The 22,301-nt window shown below is 42.6% G+C and overlaps 1 protein-coding gene across 2 annotated transcripts in view; it reads right to left on the reverse strand.

The window, feature by feature from the left end:
• Positions 1-6,112: 6,112 nt before the first annotated feature.
• Positions 6,113-22,301, reverse strand: part of LOC141201636 (uncharacterized) — a 35,021-nt gene continuing 18,832 nt past the window's right edge. For both annotated transcript variants that reach the window (XM_073663651.1, XM_073663652.1), the window contains exons 2-7: positions 11,182-11,301; positions 10,873-11,052; positions 10,668-10,791; positions 10,487-10,584; positions 10,198-10,288; positions 6,113-7,132 (exon numbers count right to left, since the gene is read on the reverse strand). In XM_073663651.1, the coding sequence (XP_073519752.1) occupies positions 6,126-7,132; positions 10,198-10,288; positions 10,487-10,584; positions 10,668-10,791; positions 10,873-11,052; positions 11,182-11,259 (1,578 nt within the window). In that variant the 5' untranslated portion in view covers positions 11,260-11,301 and the 3' untranslated portion in view covers positions 6,113-6,125. The remainder of the gene's footprint in view (positions 7,133-10,197; positions 10,289-10,486; positions 10,585-10,667; positions 10,792-10,872; positions 11,053-11,181; positions 11,302-22,301) is intronic.

Consider the following 22,301-nt stretch of genomic DNA (forward strand, 5'->3'; position numbering starts at 1 on the left):
CATGCGTTTTTAAGGCATTTTTAATGCGTTTCCGCAGCTGCAGAAACGCATTAAAAACGCATCGTGGGCACACAGCCTAACAGGTACATGTTTGTTATTTAACACTTACGGTTTTCGGTTTGCTCGGGTGATGATGAGCTGATGGACCACCCGGATCCTCTGGCATCACCGGCTAGGCAAAGACACAACACTTCATAGTACATGACAGCCCTATACTTTCCAAGTTGTATGGACCGTATTTTATGTGAAAGCATTACCGTAAGACAAAGCTACACCCATATCATGGAGTGATGCTGGCGAGCCTGTAAATGACTCTTGCTGGGGCTCTGGGTCAGCAGGTGACTCCTGCTGGGGCTCCGGGTCTGCAGGTGCTGGAGAACAAATAACATTACATACCTGAGGTACTGAACTGTAATTGTAACCAATGTGCTGCCATATACTGTGCTAACCTATTTTAAAACCACTCACCGCGATGGGGCAGGGTCTGTGACCGGATGCTTCTTTCGGATCTGGGTAGTGGAGCTCTGAACCCCAAATCTTCGGGGTAAGCCCCGACTTATGGAGCACTGGATGTCCTGGATGCTCATGGCACTCATAGTCCCTGGCATCCAGCTCTGCTATGAGGTAGCGGACCTCTGCATCCCCCCATGGAGTTGCCCGTCTCCTGGCCGCCATGTTACCGCCTCTCCTGACAAGCTAGGCCGCAACAACATCATAAAACCCGCCCACGACGAATCAACGTCGTAAACCACGCCCATGACGCATTAACGTCGCCCATAGTCGGGGGCACGCCCTATTAGAGGACGCTACTGCGTGCGCAAAGGAAGCGGCCTGAATTCAAAGTATGTACGTCACACTGGAGACGCTGCTGCGTTCGAAAAATGACGCATTATTAATACAGCGTCTCTGGTCACACAGGAAGACTGGTGTGTTGGTGGTTTTATGTATGGATAAAGATCTATATTTTTAGATAGGTAAGCATACTTGTATGTCTGTGACTATGTATGTGTATATGTAGGTATCTGTATATATGTGTGTATATTTTTATGTATCTGAATATGTATGTGTAGCATGGGGATCGCCCCAGGAAGCATTTCTGACCCCCAGGTCACTGCTGTCAACAACGTGGTCAGAGGTATTAAGCCACATTTACGGGCTCACAATAAAACGTTCAAAAATGAAACTGAAACTGCTTTCCTGTGAAATATGTTAAGGAACTTCCTTTCTAGGGTAAAGACTTGTGTATAAGGTAAAATAACTAACCCCAAAAAAATACTCCTCCACACCTTGGGCTATGTTCACAAGTAGCATTTTTTATGTGTTTTTGCACTTTTATATTGCTTTCAACCGTGACAAATGCATTCACCGGGAAATGTCATTTTAACATTTTACAACCTTAGCTGGCCATGTGCTGTGACACATGCATACAGTGCTGAAAAGACAATTTTAAATATATATATTTGCGGCTGAACAGTGATCAACACACTCAAACTGTTTTTTTTTTTTTTAGATACAAATGGCCCAAAAGTGGATAATAAAGAGGTTTGAACCGTGGAACTGCAAAACCACACTTCTGTTTCTCGGGCCTACACCAGATTATTTTCAACAGATATATTTGTGTCTGAAAAATCAGAGACACACTTTTTTTTGGGGGGGGGGGGGGGCACCAAAAGGTTCATAAGACGGGTATTTGTACAGTGTGAAGGAGGAGGAAAAAAAAGAGGATTTAGATGAAAAAAAAAAAAGGATTTGTCCTGGCCCCCGAGACCTGGAGCTAAGTCCAGCAATTTCAGAAACACAGGACTGTAATGCAGGGTTTGCTGGTATAACCACTGCGTCTCCTATACAGCCTGCCTGCCTGATATCTGGGATGCATATTAGTCCTGAGAAGGACTGTTTGTTTGATCTGGCAGCCTTTACAGACCCTACACTAACCATTTTGCAGTTTATATCTCTCCCTAAATCAGCAGCGCTGTCCCTACACGTCTGATCCGGAGTGACTGTGTCCAAGATGGCGGTGCACGGTATTAAATACTCGAGGTGACGCTGTGCGGCCAGGCATTCACTGCAATGCCCACAACCAACATGGCTGCGGCATTACAGTGACTGGCTGGCAATCCCTACATGTTCATTGGCTCTGTAAAGAGAACCAAACATGCAGGGCGGAGACCCGAGCTCCTGCCCGAGTAACCCGGAAATGCTCGGTGCTCGCCGAACATCACGAGTAGCGTGATGCTCGGGCAAGTACCGAGCAGTGTCGAGCATGTTTGCGCAACACTAGAGTACACGTATGCATCTGCGGGCCCTTACTACTGAAAGAATGAGAAACAAAGCTTTTGCAAAGTAAAACACATAGTTTATTAGACAAATCAGTACAAATATGAAAGTAGTGTATAAATGTCAGTAGTAGCCCACTATAAGTTCTGATGCTGCCAAGTAACAGCACCAGGACCGTTAAAATATTGGCAGTAGTTGTCTCGGCACGTCTTTGCATCGTGGGTGTTTCTGCCGGGTCCCAATGGTTGAAGGCCTGCAATTGCGGGATCGTTTGCACGCCATTGACCGAGCTGCACTTCCCCATTTGTTAGGCCCACAGAGTCCATGAAGCCAGGCGGACAGTACGCCAAGGCATCGCGCCGGTGAAGGAAGTTGTGAAGCGTGCAACAAGCCAAAACAACTGAGTCTATTGATTCAAGCTTCATGTTTATAGGCATGTGGAAAACTCTGAAGCGATTGGCCATGATACCGAAGGCATTTTCTACAACCCGACGTGCCCTTGACAAGCGGTAATTGAAAATTCTTCTTTCCTCTGTCAGACTTTTTTGTGGGAACGGTTTGATAAGATTGGGATGAAGCGGGAAGGCCTCATCACCGACAAAAACAAAATTAAGGTTGCCTCTAGTGTCAGAGTTGGGAGGCAAGTGAAGGTCACGGTTGTTCAAACGCTCTCCAAAGAGTGTGTGCTCTAAAACACCACCATCGGAAACCCTTCCGTTCATGCCAACATCTACATTTATAAATTCGTAATTGGTGTTCACAAGGATGATGATGAAATAGCCCTTATAATTAAAGAAATATGATCCGATGTTTGGTGGTTGAGTGATCCGGACATGTTTCCCGTCCAAAGCCCCACCACAGTTAGGAAACTGCCAAAGCTGCTCAAAATCGGAGGCAATCTTTTTCCATTCCTCCTCCGTGTTGGGAAACTGCATGTAGCTACGTAGACTGTGGAAAATGGCATTACATGTCTCCGGAATTAGAATGCTGAGCAGGGACCTTGAAATGGCTGAAGAAAAATGCAAGTCTTGCAGTGAGCGTCCGGTGGCCAGGAATCGCAGCGTGACTGCCAATCTTTCATCTACTGGGATGGCAGCACGCATCGCTGTATCCTTCCGTTGAATCAGTGGAGTAATTCTTTCCAGTAAATGTATGAAGGATTCTTCTGACATCCGCAGATCGTTGCGGAAATCATGAGGATTCTTCTCCTGAAGCTCTCTTACAAGTTGCATGTGGGACAAATCGGACCTCTTCTGCAGCCACTCTCTGGTCCACATGTGACGCTTTCGTTTGGAACGCCTCTCAAGCATCCGTGCCTCATCTAGACACTTTGCTTCCTCAACCAGCAATGCAGCAAACACAACAGCATGCTGCGCATTGTTCATGATGCTGCAAACTGAAAAATATAAAATGAAAACATGAGAAAAGGTTTTAAAAAAATAAAGCAATAAATGCATTCCATTCCATTAGCGCGCATGCCAGAAAACATGCTGTACGGGTGTGCGAACACGAGACCCCCTAAAATGGCTGCCCATGCAAAAGCATATGTACACAGATAGAAGCCAAGCCCTCCCTCCCTTCATCCAGAGCAATGATAGCTGATAATTAGTAGGTGTCCTATAAATTAAGGAGGCAATGGGAATGCATTTGAGACCCCAAACGATACGTACCGTGCACAGAGATAGGTCAAAAGAACCGTTGAAGAATCGAAGAAGAGTCGCAGTCTGGAAAACTGTACTATGATCTGTAACAAGCACGCGGTCACGAACAATGGACGGAAGCGCTACTATGTCGCCTCATAAGGCTAGGCCGCCACCCAATCAGAACGCAGTAGCGACCACCAATCGGAGCTGAGGGGTGCGGAAAAGGCAACGCAAATGCATGCCTATGTGTCTCAATTCTGAGTCGCTTACTGGGTCGTTGGTAAGGTGTCAAACGCTCCGATGCATGCTACCCAGTGGGATTTCAACGATACAAAAAAGGTCCAGACATTTCCGACACGACCAGCGATTTCACAGCAGGGGCCTGGTCGCTGCTACGTGTCACACTTAACGAGATCGCTACTGAGATCGTTGTTGCGTCACAGAACTTGTGACTCAGCAGCGATCTCGCTAGCAATCTCGTTTAGTGTGACGGTGCCTTTAGTCATAAACTTTATCAGTGACCCGAGACATCTCTTCCCTGAGTGCCTCATTTTCATCTACCAAGGCATTGATCATTCTGGCATATTCTTCCATCTTGTTTTCAATGTGGGAAGTGCGATCCCCAATGGAAGTAATCTCCCCTTTCATCTCCTGCAACATTGCCTGCATATACTCCCTCATGGAGGAGCGAATTGCAGCCAGAAAATCTTGCATATCTGCCCTTGTCATTGGAGCTGTGGGCTTGTTATCCCTGCTGCTGTGTCTCAGTCTCTGCTTCCCTTCCCCCCGAGCTTCTAGAGGAGTGTGAATAGGCTGAAGGGGAAGCCGGCGCCATCTTACTCACTGTTCTTGTTGTTTGTCCCCTCTGGAAGAAAGCCTCCAATCTCGCCGGGGATCCTCTTTTCTGGGACCTTGTCATCATGGGCCCTGGGTGTTCCGCCGCCACCGGGTGTTAGGTAAGAGGCTGTAGGACAATGCTGTGTGCTGCTTTGTGCTGGTTTAATCCTGGCTGGCTGGAGCTATGCAATTAAGCTGCTGCCACCTTGTCTTGCAGGCCACACCCACTTGACAAACAATTCTATAAGTATTTACAGTTTCGGCATTAATTTAATGCACAATCAAGATGGACTCCCTTTTGGGTAGAAAATAATACTTTTGTTAAGTTGGTATTAGAGAAGGGAAATCCTAATGGTCGTATGTCTGATATTCACTGAGTCCTTCTTGATAATTATTTAAAAATATTTCCTTCTCCAGCTAGACAAAAATGGATGGAGATATAGGTCCAATTTCTGAGGATCAATGGGGAGAGGTATTAGAACTGGTACCCCAATTATCTTTACATGAGGCTCAGAGATTTCCCCAGATCATATTAATACATAGGAAATATAAGACGCCTAGATTCCTATGTAACATAGGATACCGGACTGAATGTCCAAGATGTAACATGGATGCTGCGGGCCTATTACATCCGCTATGGGAATGCCGGAAGTTAGGTAACTACTGGAAAGGAGTTCTGTCTATTATAAAGAGGGTATATAAAATAGATATTCAACCAGACCCAAAAAATGCCTATTAGGTATATTAGAGGATGATATGGAATTTGACCCAATTTCAATAGGGATTTCACATATTTTATTTCAAGCTAGGAAACATATTGCATCCAAATGGATTAACCCCTCACCTCCAGAAATTAGTGAACTCAAAAGTAGGATAAATAATATTATCAGATTAGAAAAAGGGTATGTAAAAAACAAAACTCAATGAATAAATTTGAGAAAATATGGGGCTTATGGTTGGATAAACCTGGAATGCCATCAAGGGGGTTATTGTTGGAGAGACAATGACTTATGGGGGAAGGGGGGTATTGGCGAGGTCTAATGTTTCATTGTAATGTGTATTGGAATTCCTTAACATGTGGTATGGGTAATATAGCACACCTATATGTGTATAGGATTATAATGTTTATTACAATATTATGGTTATATAAGATTTCAAGAATGTGAAATGTTAATTGTAAGATATATTAACTGCAAGTTATCAGACGGTAATGGGGAAGCTGAAAGGATATATAGGAGAGATGCATATGTGATCCCTATGGTATGTTATTTTATTTTACTATTGTATGAACTGTTTTTTTGTTTTGTAAAAACAAAAAAAAACACTAATGAAAAAAATTTCAAATGTATTGGATTAAAAAGAAAAAGTTTAGGAAAAAGGCTCCTCCTCTGTGTGGATTCTCTGGTGATTAACCAAAGCTGATTTCTGGTTAAAACATTTCCCACATTCTAAACATGAAAAAGGCTTCTCCCCTGTGTGAGTTCTCTGGTGATTAACCAAAGTTGATTTATGATTAAAACATTTCCCACATTCTAAACATGAAAAAGGCTTCTCCCCTGTGTGAGTTCTCTGATGTGTAACAAGAGATGATTTACCTGTAAAACTCTTTCTACATTCTGAACATGAAAAAGGCTTCTCCCCTGTGTGAGTTCTTTGGTGATTAACAAGATTTGATTTCTGGTTAAAACATTTCCCACATTCTGAACAGGAAAAGGGCTTCTCCCCTGTGTGAATTATCTGGTGCTTAACCAAAGCTGATTTAAGGTTAAAACATTTCCCACATTCTGAACATGAAAAAGGCTTCTCCCCTGTGTGAGTTCTCTGATGCCTAGTCAAAACTGATTTTTGGTTAAAACATTTCCCACATTCTGAACATGAAAAAGGCTTCTCGCCTGTGTGAGTTCTCTGGTGACGAAGAAGATCTGATTTCTGGTTACAACATTTCCCACATAATGAACATGAAAAAGGTTTCTCCCCTGTGTGGTTTCTCTGGTGATTAACAAAAACTGATTTCTGGTTAAAATATTTTCCACTTTTGGAATAAAAAAATCTATTCTCCATTGTGTGTATTTTTTGATGTTTAAGAATAGACTTTTTGATGGTAAAACTGTTTCCATTTTCTGAATGTGAAAATGGCTTCTTTTCTTTAGGAGCAGTTTGTTTTTTAATGCTTATTTTGTGACTTTGATTTTCCTGAGTAGTCGGTAATGAATCAGAAGACAGGACCTGTTTCAAATGATCAGATGACAGATCTTTGCTGTGAAGGGATGATGGCATGTCTGGAGTAATGGTATTCACTTCAATTGTATCCTGTGGAATCTCAAGATCATTTGATTTAAAAATCTCCTGTCCATCTGATCTCCTGGTACAGTCATCTGCCAAGAAAAAAAACAATTATTAATTTTGAATAAAATATCCTTGAAATTTATATTTTTTAACATTTCTACTTAAAATGTCTAAACAAACATCCCTGGGCTACATGCTAATCCAGGGAAATGAAGGGATATATGCTCAAGTTTAAAAATCAATTTTATTAGACACAAATCGAAACAATAGAGGATTTTAAATATTCCTCTATTTTTTAGATTTGTGTAATAAAATTGATTTTTAAACTTGAGCATATATCCCTTCATTTCCCTGGATTAGCATGTACCTCAGGGATGTGTGTGTTTAGATTGATTTAGAAGTGGTATGCAATCTTAATATATTTTTCAGTGGGATTCTTGTGTTAATTGTACTTAAAATCTCTGTAGAAATGGGAAGTTATTGACAGAATGACAGTTCACAGTCTAATAGAAAACTTCATAGGATGAACCAGTAGAGCGTGGTGTCCAACTGTTTGTTCATTCTGCCTCAAAAAAAAGGAATAAGAAACCATCAAAAAATGTTATGTAGGCAAAAATTATACCAATGAAAACTTCTACTCATCTCACAAAAAACAAGGCCCCACTCAAGTCAAACAGAAGTTTCCACATTATTAGATTCTCAAAGGCTCTTTAGAATCAACATGGCTTCCATAAACCAATCCAGCAAAATCCGCTCTTTCGAAGTCAAATCCCCCCCTCGCTTCTGCACCTAACAACATTTGGCATCCATGTTTTTGGCAATACTATAGTGAGAAGATCCGACTTAATTTACAGTGTGTGTCTCCTGGAGCACAATCTGGGCACTATGTGTTTGGTAAAAAAATAGCCAATGTGCAATTTTTAATCTCCAACATCCACTGCGTGCTAATTTTCAGAAAGTGCCTATGGAGTCAAAATAATCAAAACTCCTATAGATTAATTCACTGAGGGTGATAATTTCCAAAATGGAGTCACTTTATGGGGATTTCTACTGCTCTGGTTTTCTGACATTTTGTTATATTAGGGCTTCTGCAAATGGTGTGTCCCATCTCCTCTGGGATCTGCTCCTGCGATGTCTGCTTCTGTCACCAGGAGCCGCCTTATTCATCCTGTAGGTGGCACTGGTGATGGAGGAGACGTCAGAACCAGAAGCTCTGGGCGACGCTCTGTCCAGCCACTAAGATTAGGGTGCCTGTGACCTCTAGTACCATTCTGTCTGGCAGTATGGGTCTGTGTGCTGTCCAGCTGGAGTAATCTGCTCCCTACTTCAACCAATTGGAAAGCACCGCACCCTACTAAAGCTGGAAGCATATTGCTGGAAGCTGCCAGATACAGCCTTGTTCTCCTCTGGTTCAGTCCTCTGTGCTCGGCTCCCGGCTTGTGTATTTGTTTTCTGCTGTGATCCCGGCCCGTTTACCGACTACTCTTGTGTCTTTTGATTTTGTATTTTCTCTGCCCTCCTGGTTCTGACCCGGCTACCTGACTATTCTTCCTGCAATCTCACTCCACAGAACAGCAGGTAACACCGTGGCCCAAGCCTAGGGGTCTCTGTGTAAGTCCAGATCCATGTAGTGGGGTTAAATAAGTGATGAGCAAGACAATCCCTGGGATCTAGAAAACAGAGTAGATAGCGCCAAGGCTGTTCGTGGTAGCCATCTTTTGAGCTTCCAGGTGATCATGAATAGTGCCCCCAATACATTGTGTCTGCAAACTATTCCAGCAAGATCTGCATTCAAATAGTTAAATGTCGCTCCTTCCCTTCTTAACCTGCCATGTGCCCAGACAGTAGGATACAACCGTATATAGGGTATTGTCGGATTCAAGAGAAGTTGGAAAATAATTTGTAAGGTACATTTGTTTCCCATTATCATTTGTGAAGAATTCCAAAGTTATCACCAAATAAAGTGACACGTTAGATTAGAAAAATGGGACCTGATTAACAACACAAAACTGGCTGCGGGAAGGGCTTAAATCAGAATATTTTGGGCACCAACTACTGTAGTCAAAAACTGACTATAGACAATAACACATCTACTGAAATGATCAAACTCAGCAGTCTTCATCAGTAATAAATGAGTAACTAGTGGTGAAACCTCTCTGGGGTAATTGGAGTATGGGGCTCGGTGGCTCTTGGCAATCTAAACTATCATGAGGGACAATATTTTCTGTCAGATGAGTGCCAAGAAGAAATATTAGACGTTCAAATGGAACTTTTTATAATAGTGCAGAGATGAGGGGTCTTAAATTTAGATCTCGGACATTTTGAAAAAGCAATGGAGATCTTTTTTCAAAGACTACCAGGGTGTTAGAGTCTCACATAAGTGAGACAGGCCGATCCCACCACAACCTGTAAAAAAAAAATATTTTTTTTTATTCTATGTTAGATCCCCAACAACAACGTATGTTTGGGGAGAGACCTCCAACACTAAACTGGAGTTTAGAGAAAGTATTAGCGCCCCCATTTCAGGAGAGATTGTGCAGTAATCTGAATTCCTTAGGATGAAAACATAATGGAATTTATGACGTGGAGTGAATCCATGAAACCAGGGCTGGAGCCAACACATCTCCTGCAGGCGTGAATAAATGTATATTACAGCCATCAGCCCCGCACAGCTTAGAGATATATCATGGCACAGGAGTAATGTTTTCTGTGTAGTTTATCACAATCCTGTTTGAAGTTAGATTTAAAATAAAGTTGAGATAAAAGGAAACTCTGTTGTTATTGCATCATTACCCTCCGCTTTCTCTTACAGGTCCATCATAATATTTTTCTTCAAGTGATTTTCTCACTTGTCAGCACTTTCTACGTACACTGTCATTTGGCTTTATAGTTTACAGATCTGGGCAGGTAACGGTCAGCGTCTCCTAATCCCAGGGGGTAGGTGGATCCTCCAGGTTGTAAGTTCTACAGAAAAGGGCTTTCACAATTCACAAAGTCATTTGAACATTTTCAGATGGTGGCGAATGTTATGCTCTAGCGGCAAAATGCTGATCACACGATTGTGATACGGCCGGACTACACCACCGATAAAGCAGCCACAGCCGGTGACTGAGAAGAATCTGTGACTTCTCTGCATTTAGTGGTCACTACTCACCTGGGTAGTCATATGTAGGAATCTCCTCTTTACACCGCTCATCACCCCTCACATATGTCTCTGTAGTATTAATATGGGTCAGATCTTCACCCTGAAACAAATATTGTAAAAGTCACAGACAGATGGAGAAGTCCCATCTATGATCAGCTCTAATCTTGCCATCTCCACCGTTCTCATTACACAAGTATAAAACACATAATACTGGTGGATAAAACGAGACTGAACACAAGACCTTCACAGCCGTCTACACATCATAGGGGAGATCTCATGACACCTTCCCTCCATCTACCTGATGATCCTGAGGAACATTGGGATCTTCTGGTTTACAGTCCTGTGGAAGAAGAGGACGGGGACATCTCTCTGGTGTTGTCCTCTTACTGGATAGATCTGGAGGAAACACATACAAGGACTGAATTCATTTTTTACATACAGATAATTATAGGCCGTGTGTATTTAGTCCTGTCTATTACCTGATGATGTGTGGGGCTGGGGAACCTCCATCATGACGTCCTTGTACAGATCTTTGTGTCCTTCTAAATACTCCCACTCCTCCATGGAGAAATAGACAGCGACATCCTGACACCTTATAGGAACCTGACACATACAATGATACCGTCATCCCCAAATCCCTTAATAGTGTACTGTATAATGTCCCAGCATTCCCAGCAGTGTCACCTCTCCAGTCAGCAGCTCAAACATCTTGTAGGTGAGTTCTAGGATCTTCTGGTCATTGATGTCCTCATGTATGAAGGGGTGAGGTGGAGGCCCCGTGATTGGGCTCAGGGGTCTTCTCCATTCCTCAGACATAGGGTCCTGACAGCGCTCACTAGAGGTCTTCTTCACTACTGTGTAATCCTGATAATGGAGAAACACCTTAATAAATCTCAGTACAGACATTTCCAGAGTCCTCACCTCTCCAGTTCTGTCCACCTGTTATTCCCATAGATAAGAATGATGTAATGTGACATCATCAGAATCTCTCACCTCTCCAGTAAGCCGGAAGAGGATCTCTAGGGTGAGGTGTAATATCCTCTCCGCCATCTTGTGTCTGTCCATATCCATCCTTGATGGGTAAAATCAGGAAAATTCTCTTCTATAAAAGATCTGAGAGGATCCGAAATTGTAGAGAATGAGAAGAAGATGAGCCTATGTAACATCATAAATACCCTGTGTAATAATACAATTACTGGAGATAATAAGGGGAAACATATGAGGAGATTTATTATTTTACAGTATTTAGTTTTCTTATTTACATCTAGTAATAAAACCTATATATTTTAGGCCACAGACAACAAGCAGTTTCTTCCTTGGAGTCTGTAGCTGAATACGTTTCTCACAGACTCATCTTCCATAAAGCTAATTCTCGTCTCATTTACCGACACTGGAATCGGCATTAGCAATACTGCAGGAGATATTCATTACACGTGACATGAGAAATAACTACTTCATGAGGAGGACGACATCTTCATCTTCTACTACGGCTCTACAAACATATTTGGCCAGAGTCCGTCACTGACTACATCACCACCGGTCGTCTATATGAATGTTTCCCATCTTTCCTAGTCTGTAAACTTCTATCTCGTTAGATCTCATGTCTCATTCACACATAGAAGTTTGAGGCATTTAGAAAACCTTTTTTGTTTTCACAAACACCTCGGACAGAAATGATTTGATACTAAAGTCTCCATGTATAGTGTTTTATGGAGTTTATTTCTGGCCTTAGGCTTTCCTATATTGCAAGAAAAACACCAGAAAAAAAACAGATATTAAAATGTTTCAAAAGAAAATTGGTATCAACAATTCTTGTAAAAAGAAAAAATCATGCAAAAAGAAATGTTCTTATTTTTAATACGTTAAACATTTAAGAAAAACAAAAAACCTCTTTTGGGCACCAGAACATAGATGTACACTGCAGGGATGGCACAAGTGCGGCGGAAACACAAACCCTGGCAGTTTAACCACTTGCTGCTGACAAAAACAAACATGGCATCTAAGAAGGTTTGGTAGAGTTTTGCTGAAAGTCTCTTCTCCCCCAAGGTCTTGATAATATGGGGACGTCTAGTTACAACGATACCATGGTAGTTTAACCACTTGCTACTGTCAAAAGCAAACATGGCATCTAATAAGGTTTGACAGAGTTGGGCTAAATGCCCCTCCTTCCCCAAGTACTCGATTGTTTGGGGCTACTTAGTTACTATAATACTTAAATGCCTAATAATGGTGTCTGGGCCTGCAATGTACAAAAGTCTATTAGGTCGGGCCTTTTACAAGGTCAAACCTGGCCTAAACAAGTTAGATAACAGAGTGTCTGACAAAATGTTCTCTTGAGAAAAAGTTAGTGTGAGAGAAGTTCCATGGGAAGAGAAAGAAAGAAAGAATGTATGTTATGCAAGGAGTGATAATAACATGATTTTAAAGGAAGCAGACAAAATGGAGTTGCTCTAGCAAGAGTATGAATATGTCCTTTACACTTTTAACGCCCCCATACACATTAGACTAAAGTTGCATGAAAGCACTGATTTCGGGGGTTTGGTCGACTATATAATGTATTTGGGGGCCTCCGGATAGATGATGCCAGGGCAGAGAAGGATCTGGCATCCTGAATTTTAGAGGCTAATCCGTTTGTTCTTCCTGTAGATAATCTTCCACTAGAGGAGTCTGGAGGTGACTCTCTCATACAGATCACAGGAAAGCTGGAATATTTGTATGTATGGGGGAGTCGGGAGAGATAGCCGTCTGCCAAATGACCGTTCAGCCAACACTTATCTCATGTGTACGGGGCCGTTAGTATTACACTGACAGGCAGTGATAATACACGGCACTACAGTAGTACAGTGCATTATCTGAGCAATCAGAGGCTTGTATGTTGTATGATCGCACTAATGGGAGTTGTTTAAAAAAAGTTTTAAAAAAAAGTTTAACATGAAAAAAAATAGATCAGTTTTAGCAACAAGAAAAATCGGTCACTATACAGACTCACTGCACAATATTGGTTGAGTCACGTCCATAACAACTTTACTATACTCTGTTATCCTATAGACATCCTATACACAGTGGAGTAGACTGAAATCACAGATCCCAATATAAAACATAAATATAACCATATATACATAACCCGGACCAGATGGTATGGAGATGAATGAGGGAGGCCAAAGTCCAAAAATAACTTTACTTTACAAGAACTTGATATACATCAGATAGCAGGCACAACACTTCATGGATGCTTCTTCTGTATTATGCAGAGTCAAGAAGCCGTTACACGTGTCGGTACTTAACTTTTGTTACAAGCTACAAGAGTCCAGAAAATCATTATAAGTAGGCCAAACATCCCCTGTGGGGACTATACGGGTAACCTCAGCTCCCAGTTGATTTGGGAGTACCGTTTATAAGGCTGTGTGCCCACGTAGCGTTTTTCAAGCGTTTTTGATGCGGAATTTCCGCAGCGGAAACGCTTGTAAAACGCTTGGTAACCCGCACCCCATGGTCCCCAATGGGATTCCGCAAGTTCTATGCACATGCTGCGGATTTTTCCGCAGCGTTTATGCTGCGTTCAAAAATCCGCAGCATGTCATTTAATTTTGCGTTTCCGCAAGCAGAATTGCCTTTGTCCAATGCATAAAAAACGCAAGGCAATTCCGCATGTGGAAAACGCATGATAAACGCGCGAAAAATGCGCGATAAACGAGTGCGGAATTCCGCATGCGTTTTTCCGGGAGAGGACTTGCAGAAATGAAGCAGAAATTTTCTGCTTCATAAATGCAACGTGGGCACATAGCCTCAGAGATATACAGTACAGACCAAAAGTTTGGACACACCTTCTCATTTAAAGATTTTTCTGTATTTTCATGACTATGAAAATTGTACGTTCACACTGAAGGCATCAAAACTATGAATTAACACATGTGGAATTATATACTTAACACAAAAGTGTGAAACAACTAAAAATATGTCTTATATTCTCGGTTCTTCAAAGTAGCCACCTTTTGCTTTGATGACTGCTTTGCACACTCTTGGCATTCTCTTCATGAGCTTCAAGAGGTAGTCAGCGGAAATGGTCTTCCAATAATCGTGAAGGAGTTTCCAGAGATGCTTAGCACTTGTTGGCCCTTTTGCCTTCACTCTGCAGTCCAGCCCACCCCAAACCATCTCAATTGGGTTTAGGTCTGGTGACTGTGGAGGCCAGGTCATCTGGCGTAGCACCCCATCACTCTCCTTCTTGGTCAAATAGCCCTTACACAGCCTGGAGGTGTGTTTGGGGTCATTGTCCTGTTGAAAAATAAATGATGGTCCAACTAAACGCAAATCGAATGGAATAGCATCCCGCTGCAAGATGCTGTGGTAGCCATGCTGGTTCAGTATGCCTTCAATTTTGAATAAATCCCCAACAGTGTCACCAGCAAAGCGCCCCCACACCATCACACCTCCTTCTCCATGCTTCCCGGTGGGAACCAGGCATGTAGAGTCCATCCGTTCACCTTTTCTGCGTCGCACAAAGACATGGTGGTTGGAACCAAAGATCTCAAATTTGGACTCATCAGACCAAAGCACAGATTTCCACTGGTCTAATGTCCATTCCTTGTGTTCTTTAGCCCAAACAAGTCTCTTCTGCTTGTTGCCTGTCCTTAGCAGTGGTTTCCTAGCAGCTATTTTAGCATGAAGGCCTGCTGCACAAAGTCTCCTCTTAACAGTTGTTGTAGAGATGTGTCTGCTGCTAGAACTCTGTGTGGCATTGACCTGGTTTCTAATCTAAGCTGCTGTTAACCTGCGATTTCTGAGGCTGGTCACTCGGATAAACTTATCCTCAGAAGCAGAGGTGATTCTTGGTCTTCCTTTCCTGGGGCGGCCCTCATGTGAGCCAGTTTCTTTGTAGCACTTGATGTTTTTTGCAACTGCACTTGGGGACACTTTCAAAGTTTTCCAAATTTTTCGGAGTGACTGACCTTCATTTCTTAAAGTAATGATGGCCACTCGTTTTTCTTTACTTAGTTGCTTTTTTCTTGCCATAATACAAATTCTAACAGTCTATTCAGTAGGACTATCAGCTGTGTATCCACCAGACTTCTGCACAACACAACTGATGGTCCCAACCCCATTTATAAGGCAAGAAATCCCACTTACTAAACCTGACAGGACACACCTGTGAAGTGAAAACCATTTCCGTTGACTACCTCTTGAAGCTCATGAAGAGAATGCCAAGAGTGTGCAAAGCAGTCATCAAAGCAAAAGGTGGCTACTTTGAAGAACCTAGAATATAAGACATATTTTCAGTTGTTTCACACTTTTTTGTTAAGTATATAATTCCACATGTGTTAATTCATAGTTTTGATGCCTTCAGTGTGAATGTACAATATTCATAGTCAAGAAAATACAGAAAAATCTTTAAATGAGAAGGTGTGTCCAAACTTTTGGTCTGTACTGTATATATATATATTTGGACACACCTTCTCATTTAAAGATTTTTCTGTATTTTCTTGACTATGAATATTGTACATTCACACTGAAGGCATCAAAACTATGAATTAACACATGTGGAATTATATACTTAACAAAAAAGTGTGAAACAACTGAAAATATGTCTTATATTCTAGGTTCTTCAAAGTAGCCACCTTTTGCTTTGATGACTGCTTTGCACACTCTTGATGGTGTGTCCAAACTTTTGGTCTGTACTGCATATACAACACTGCGGCAAGGACAGTGCACGCACACTCAGCTCTGCTACATATGCACATTTATATGTTATATAATAACATATAATAATAATAATTTTTATTTATATAGCGCCAACATATTCCGCAGCAAACTTTTGGTCTGTACTGTATATATATATATACATACATACATACATACATACACATATACATACACACACACACTGTGGCTGGTGGGGGGAGCGGCAGCGTAGCGGGGCACAGGAGGCAGGAGCCACCTACTGTAGATTACACTGTGCTCGCTGCTAAAGAAAATGAATATTCGCTGCTTCCCACACCCATGGATGAGGGGAGCAGTGAATATTCATTCTCCTTAATTGCTCTCACAATGTTGCCGCAGCACGGCTACTGCTGCGGCTCAGCGGTCACGTGTTCTTCGTAGGAGAACTCATGTCCCAGTTTGGCGACACTGTAGCTTCCTCTCCAGAAATTGTTAGCTTAAATTCTGTTAGTCTAAGATAAGGAATCGTCCATATCATTTCCCTTCCGCTGACATCCCCACTATCATCATGGGTCACTTCAACATCCCCATTGACACTTCCCTCTCATCTGCCTCTAAGCTTCTATCTCTCACTTCCTCTTTCGGCCTCGCTCAATGGTCCTCCACAGACACACACAAAGATGTCCACACTCTGGACCTCATCTTCACCCACCTCTGTTCCCTATCTAACCTCTCTAACTCACCTCTCCTTCTTTCTGACCACAACCTACTTACATTCTCTTCCCTCTCCTCTCGAGGTGCTCAATCCCCACTCCACAAACCTGCACACCCTCAATCTTAAACACCTTGATCTACATTCACTTTCCGAGTCTCTTCTCCCTCTTGCAAACATAAGTTCCTTACACAATGCAGATGCTGCCGCTTTATATAACACCACTATATCTGCATCTCCCAAATCGGCTTCCCCTCTCAGACATAGCAAAGCTCACAAAATTAACAGGCAACCCTGGCACAGCAGCCTGACTAAAGAACTGAGGAGGGCTTCCAGAGTTGCTGCGCAGAGATGGAAAAGATCCCACTCCAAAGAGCACTTAATTGCACTACTTTCAAGTCCACACTCACTGCAGCAAAGCAAACATACTGCTCATCTCTCATAGCTTCCCTGTCTCACAACCCTACAAAGCTATTCAACACTTTCAATTCTCTCCTCCATCCCCCAGCACATTCTTCCTCTCCAATCATCTCAGCTGAAGACTTTGCCTCATTCTTCAAGCAGAAGATTGATAACATCAGAGAAAGCTTTGGCCGACAACCCCCACAGCCCCTGCTCATATCTACTCAGTCCTCCTCCTCCAAAACCAGCTTCTCTGCCATCACGGAAGATCAGCTTTCCGCTCTACTCTCAAGATCACATCTCACCACAATGACTGCTCATTCTCCCTAGTCCCGCAAGCTTGCTGCCCCAGGGTAACCTTGGACTCTGATCTCTCCTTCAAACCACATATCCAAACCCTTTCCACTTCCTGCCGACTCCAACTCAAAAATATTTCCCGGATCAGTACATTCCTTACTTAATAATCTGCAAAAACCATAGTCCATGCCCTCATCATCTCCCGCCTCGACTACTGCAACCTCCTGCTCTGTGTGGCCTCTGTTCTAACACTCTCGCACCTCTCCAATTTATACTAAACTCTGCTGCCTGACTAATCCACCTGTTACCTCGCTATTCGCTAGCCTCTCCCCTCTGTCAATCCCTTCACTGGCTCCCCATTACCCAGAGACTGCAGTACAAAGCCCTACCCATGACATACAAAGCCATCCACAACCAGTCTCCTCCATACATCTGTGACCTAGTCTCCCGGTACTTACCTACACACAACCTTCAATCCTCACAAGATCTCCTTCTCTACTCCACTCTATGCTCTTTGTCTCTGTTTTGCTCTCGCCTTGGAATCCGGATTCCCACTGCTATTATATCTTTGTTTTCCTTCAGAACGTACCATCTGATGTCTACCTTTGGGCACACAACACCATATCAATTCAAGTCACCAGGTAGACCAAAAATTGGTATTTCTCACTTAATTTTCCCTATCTGACTCATCACCAGGAAATTGTTCTCCTGTATGCCCATGTAGCTCAGAATGAGGCTCCTACAAAGTATAATGGCTCCCACACAGTATGATGGCCCCCACAGCCCCTCAGAGTATTATGGCCACGTTATATAGATGATGTTTTGTTTATTTGGCAGGGCTCCACGTCGCAACTTGACAAATTCCTCCACCATCTTAATGATAATAAATTCAACATCAAATTAACCTATAAATATAGTCAGTCTCACATTGACTTCCTCGACCTATCCATTATCAGAACAGAGAGTGGCAGAATAGGTACAGATATTTTCCGTAAAGAGACCTCTACAAATTCTCTACTGCTGCATTTTACGTCATCTCACCCCCCAAAACTTAAAAGTTCTATTCCCATCGGACAATATCTAAGAGTTTGTCGTATCTGCTCGAGCGAAGATTGTTTTGATCTTCAGGCACGAGATCTCTCTAAAAGATTTCTCAACAGAGGCTATAAAACTAACGACATTAATAAGGCATACATGAGAGCAAAAGATTCAAACAGACAGAGTCTTTTGACCGGGAATCCCAACAAGGCAAGAAAATCATTAGTAAATATGATTCCCAGATTTATTAGTACGTTTAATAACAACTGGATTGACATTAAGAACATACTTACCAAACATTGGCCAATATTATTGACCGATAAAGACCTAAAAAGTCAGCTTCCTACCCGTCCAGCTGTGACGTGGCGGAAATCCAACACGCTAGGTGACTTACTAATTAATAGTCACTACATACCACCAAAGAATACCCTTTTGACTGGACAAAAAGGTCCTCCATGGGGTAGCTCTTCATGTGGCAGATGCTCGATATGTAAATTTGTTCCCAAAGCATCACATTTTCTTGACTCTAGCGGAGATAAGTCATTTCGTATCGTCCACCATATTACATGTAATACTGAAGTGGTTGTCTATCACCTTACCTGCCCTTGCGGCTTGATTTATATAGGTATGACTACAAGAGCCCTTAAAACACGGATTCAGGAACATATCGGAGACATTAATAATGCTCTGGTATGCACTGATCCAACATCCCTTAAAACAATACCTAGACATTTCTTGGAAAAACAAAGGCAAACCTCAAGGCCTAACTGTTCGAGGTATTGATCATATACATATGGGAATCAGGGGAGGTAATGTCAAAAAGAAACTACTTCAGAGAGAGACTCGGTGGATCGTTACATTAGATACTACCTCCCCCAAAGGATTGAATGATATGGTCAGTTTCAAGTCTTTTTTGTAAAATGCTGCGCTGTTTTTAATGGGACATCCTTCTTTCTCTTTTCAATATCCCCGTCGTTCGGTTCATTCTTTAGTCTTTTAGCATTATCTTACTTTTTCTTTTTGACTGTTTATGCTATCCAGATCTGTTTTGTTGCTATTGCATGGAGATATGCTGGCCTGTCTATCCTACGGGATCCATGATCTCGGGAGAATTTACCATGAACAAATATTACAACCTATCCACTCCTTATGAATAAACACAGAACACGTTGAGTCTTAGGGTATGTGCACACGATGCAGAAATGAAGCAGAAAATTTCTGCATCATTTCTGCATCTCCCTGGCAGAAAAAACGCATGCAGATTTGCATGCGTTTTTCCTGCAGAATACATGCGGATCCACATGCAGATTCACATGCGTTTCCGCATGCAGATTGACAGGCGCTTTCCAGGCGATTTTAGCATCACCTGGAAAGTGCTTGACAATTAGGTCACACTGTATAAATCCATGCAAACAGCATGGATTTATATAGTGTGACCCGAGAGAGTGTATATACTTACCTCTGATGGCCCGCGCTGTCCTGCTCACTCCGTTCTCCCGGCAACTTTGAATTGAAAGACCTGCCGACGTCAGCGTCACGTGACCCGTCACATGACTCTGACGTCAGCGCAGGTCCTACAACTCACTGCAAGTGCCGGGAACAAAGCACGAGCGCTGCGCGGGCCGACAGATGGTAAGTATATATATATTTTTTATTTTATTCTTGTTTTTACAGCTTTTTTTAATGGTACCTGGGTGTGGATGAGACTCTCCTCCACACTCGGGTACCATCCGCACATTAGAACGCACCAATTACGCAAGTACAGATGCAGTCTTGCGGAATTGGCGCGTTCTAATGCAAGTCAATGGCGGCGAAAACGCCGCGTTTCCGCAAAATTAAATGACATGCTGCGGATTTTTGAGCGCAGCGTTTACGCTGCGGAAAAATCCGCATCATGGGCACAGCACATGCGGATTTCAATTGGGGAACATTGCATCCCTTCTACCATGCGTTTTTCATGCATTTCCGCGGCGTTTACGCAACTGCAAAAACGCCGCGGAAACGCATGAAATACGCATCGTGTGAACTCAGCCTTATGGATGACGTTCCACATCCCGGGATACCTCATTGAACCCTTGGACTTGAAGGAGAATTTACTTTGATGTACTTTAATCTGCCTCCTCTTGATTTATTGCAAGTGTCCTAATGTAAAAATATTAATATTGATTTTGTTTCTGTACACTTGCTTTATTTATTATACAAGACTACTGTTCTTCACTTCTTTTTCCCAGTCCATATTTTTCTTTCATTCCCTCCTCATTTCCCCTCCTTCTTCTATCTTTTCCTCCTCTTTCTCAGGTCTTTCTCCCCCCCCCCAGCCTCCTCTTTTCTCTCTCCCTCCCCTTCTTTTCTTTCTCTCTCCTCCTTCTATTTTATTATTGGCCACCTATTCTGTGGCCTTTTTTGTTTTTGTATATGCACTGATGGATGTATTATCTAAGTAATTTTGTTTATTATAGATACCTGTGTATATATAAGGCTGGACGTATTCATGGGTGTTCTTGATGTATGACACTTATAATCTATACAAGTATTATCCATGTAAAATGCATACCTCTACACCTCGTGTAATATATATCCATTTATTTTCCCCCTCTCACTTACTTAATGACTTCTATTCTCTATTATTCATCCCCCTTTTTTCATGTCTCCCTGCTTTTGTATCTGCAGCGCTTCATGGCACAGTGAGGTGGCCACTCCGTGTGTCCATGCAGCGCTGCATCATGCATAATAGCTTGGATCTGTATATAGTCTATCTCTTAGCATACTCCCTTGTATTACCACTCACCGCTCTGACATGAACTTCCGCCCCAGTGACGTTCAAGGCAGGACGCGTCGCCGCAGCAACAGAGAGGATTCCTCTCATCAGCTGTGTACAGCGTGCGTGCCTGGCCGCGTCATCACTGGGGGCGGGGCTTCTATGACGCGAGCGACTCTGATTGGCCAGTTCTCCTATAAAGGATGTCCCCTCACCTCACGACAGCCACGCCTCCTGACGAAGCCACTCCCAGGGCGAAACACGCGTCGAGGCTGTTCCACATCCCCCTCAGCTCTCCAGGACACGCTGCTTTATCACTTTTCATATGGCACAAGGTAATTGATTTTTCATAGAGCCGCGGCTCCAGACTAGACAGCAATACTATATCAATAACGCTATCGATTCATTAACACTTATGTATCACCGGTGTACATTTTTTATGCTACCTATCTAATGCTATTTGTTTAATGCTCTTACCCATATATTACTGCTATATGATCTGATGTATGCTGCCATATGTCCACATATCAATATTATTATCTTGTATACCATGCTTTATACCTTACTGCTATTACTAGTGTGGACATAGATTGATATGATCCTTCCATTATCCTTTAAATAGCAGCTAGTACATATACCTGGCTTACCTTCCATGCTGGTTTAGGGATGTTAGTCTCCTGGCAGGATTTTATTCTTTAAAACCTGCCCCTATAGTTTACCTACCATCTCTTCTTCTTCCCTTCTCTTATATTGTGAATTATGATGTAATTTTTACAATTTCTAATAAAATTGATATTTTTGGAATAAAATCCCTCTTTTGTCCTTTTGGGGTCCACTAACACGTGGATTGGGATATAGACTACTAGGGCGATCATTCCCTCCCACATAGCCTATTTTGGGGAAAGGGGTGGTTATCAGTTTTTCTATTATGGCCACAATAGCCTGCTAAACAAAATGAGGACACGCACTCAATATGGAGGCCATTAAAGTCCATCAAAGCACTTAACACAGTTTAATGGCCCCCAGCAGCCGCCCACTCTGTATGAGAGCCCCAACAGCCCTTCACTTAATATGATGCCACCATAATTCCTGATATTAAGAAAAAAAAACACACACACACTACTCAACCAACCCCGTTCCCGGGTGCACTGTCCGGTCTGTGCAGTGTGAGTACTGAGGCTCCATACTACAGGTGTGATGTAGTGACATCATTGTGCCTGCAGTGCACAGAGACTCCGATTCACAGGC

This window comes from Phyllobates terribilis, unplaced genomic scaffold, assembly GCF_046119375.1.
Source record: "Phyllobates terribilis strain yellow unplaced genomic scaffold, ASM4611937v1 Scaffold_120__1_contigs__length_5212024, whole genome shotgun sequence".
In the NCBI taxonomy this organism is placed as follows: domain Eukaryota; kingdom Metazoa; phylum Chordata; class Amphibia; order Anura; family Dendrobatidae; genus Phyllobates; species Phyllobates terribilis.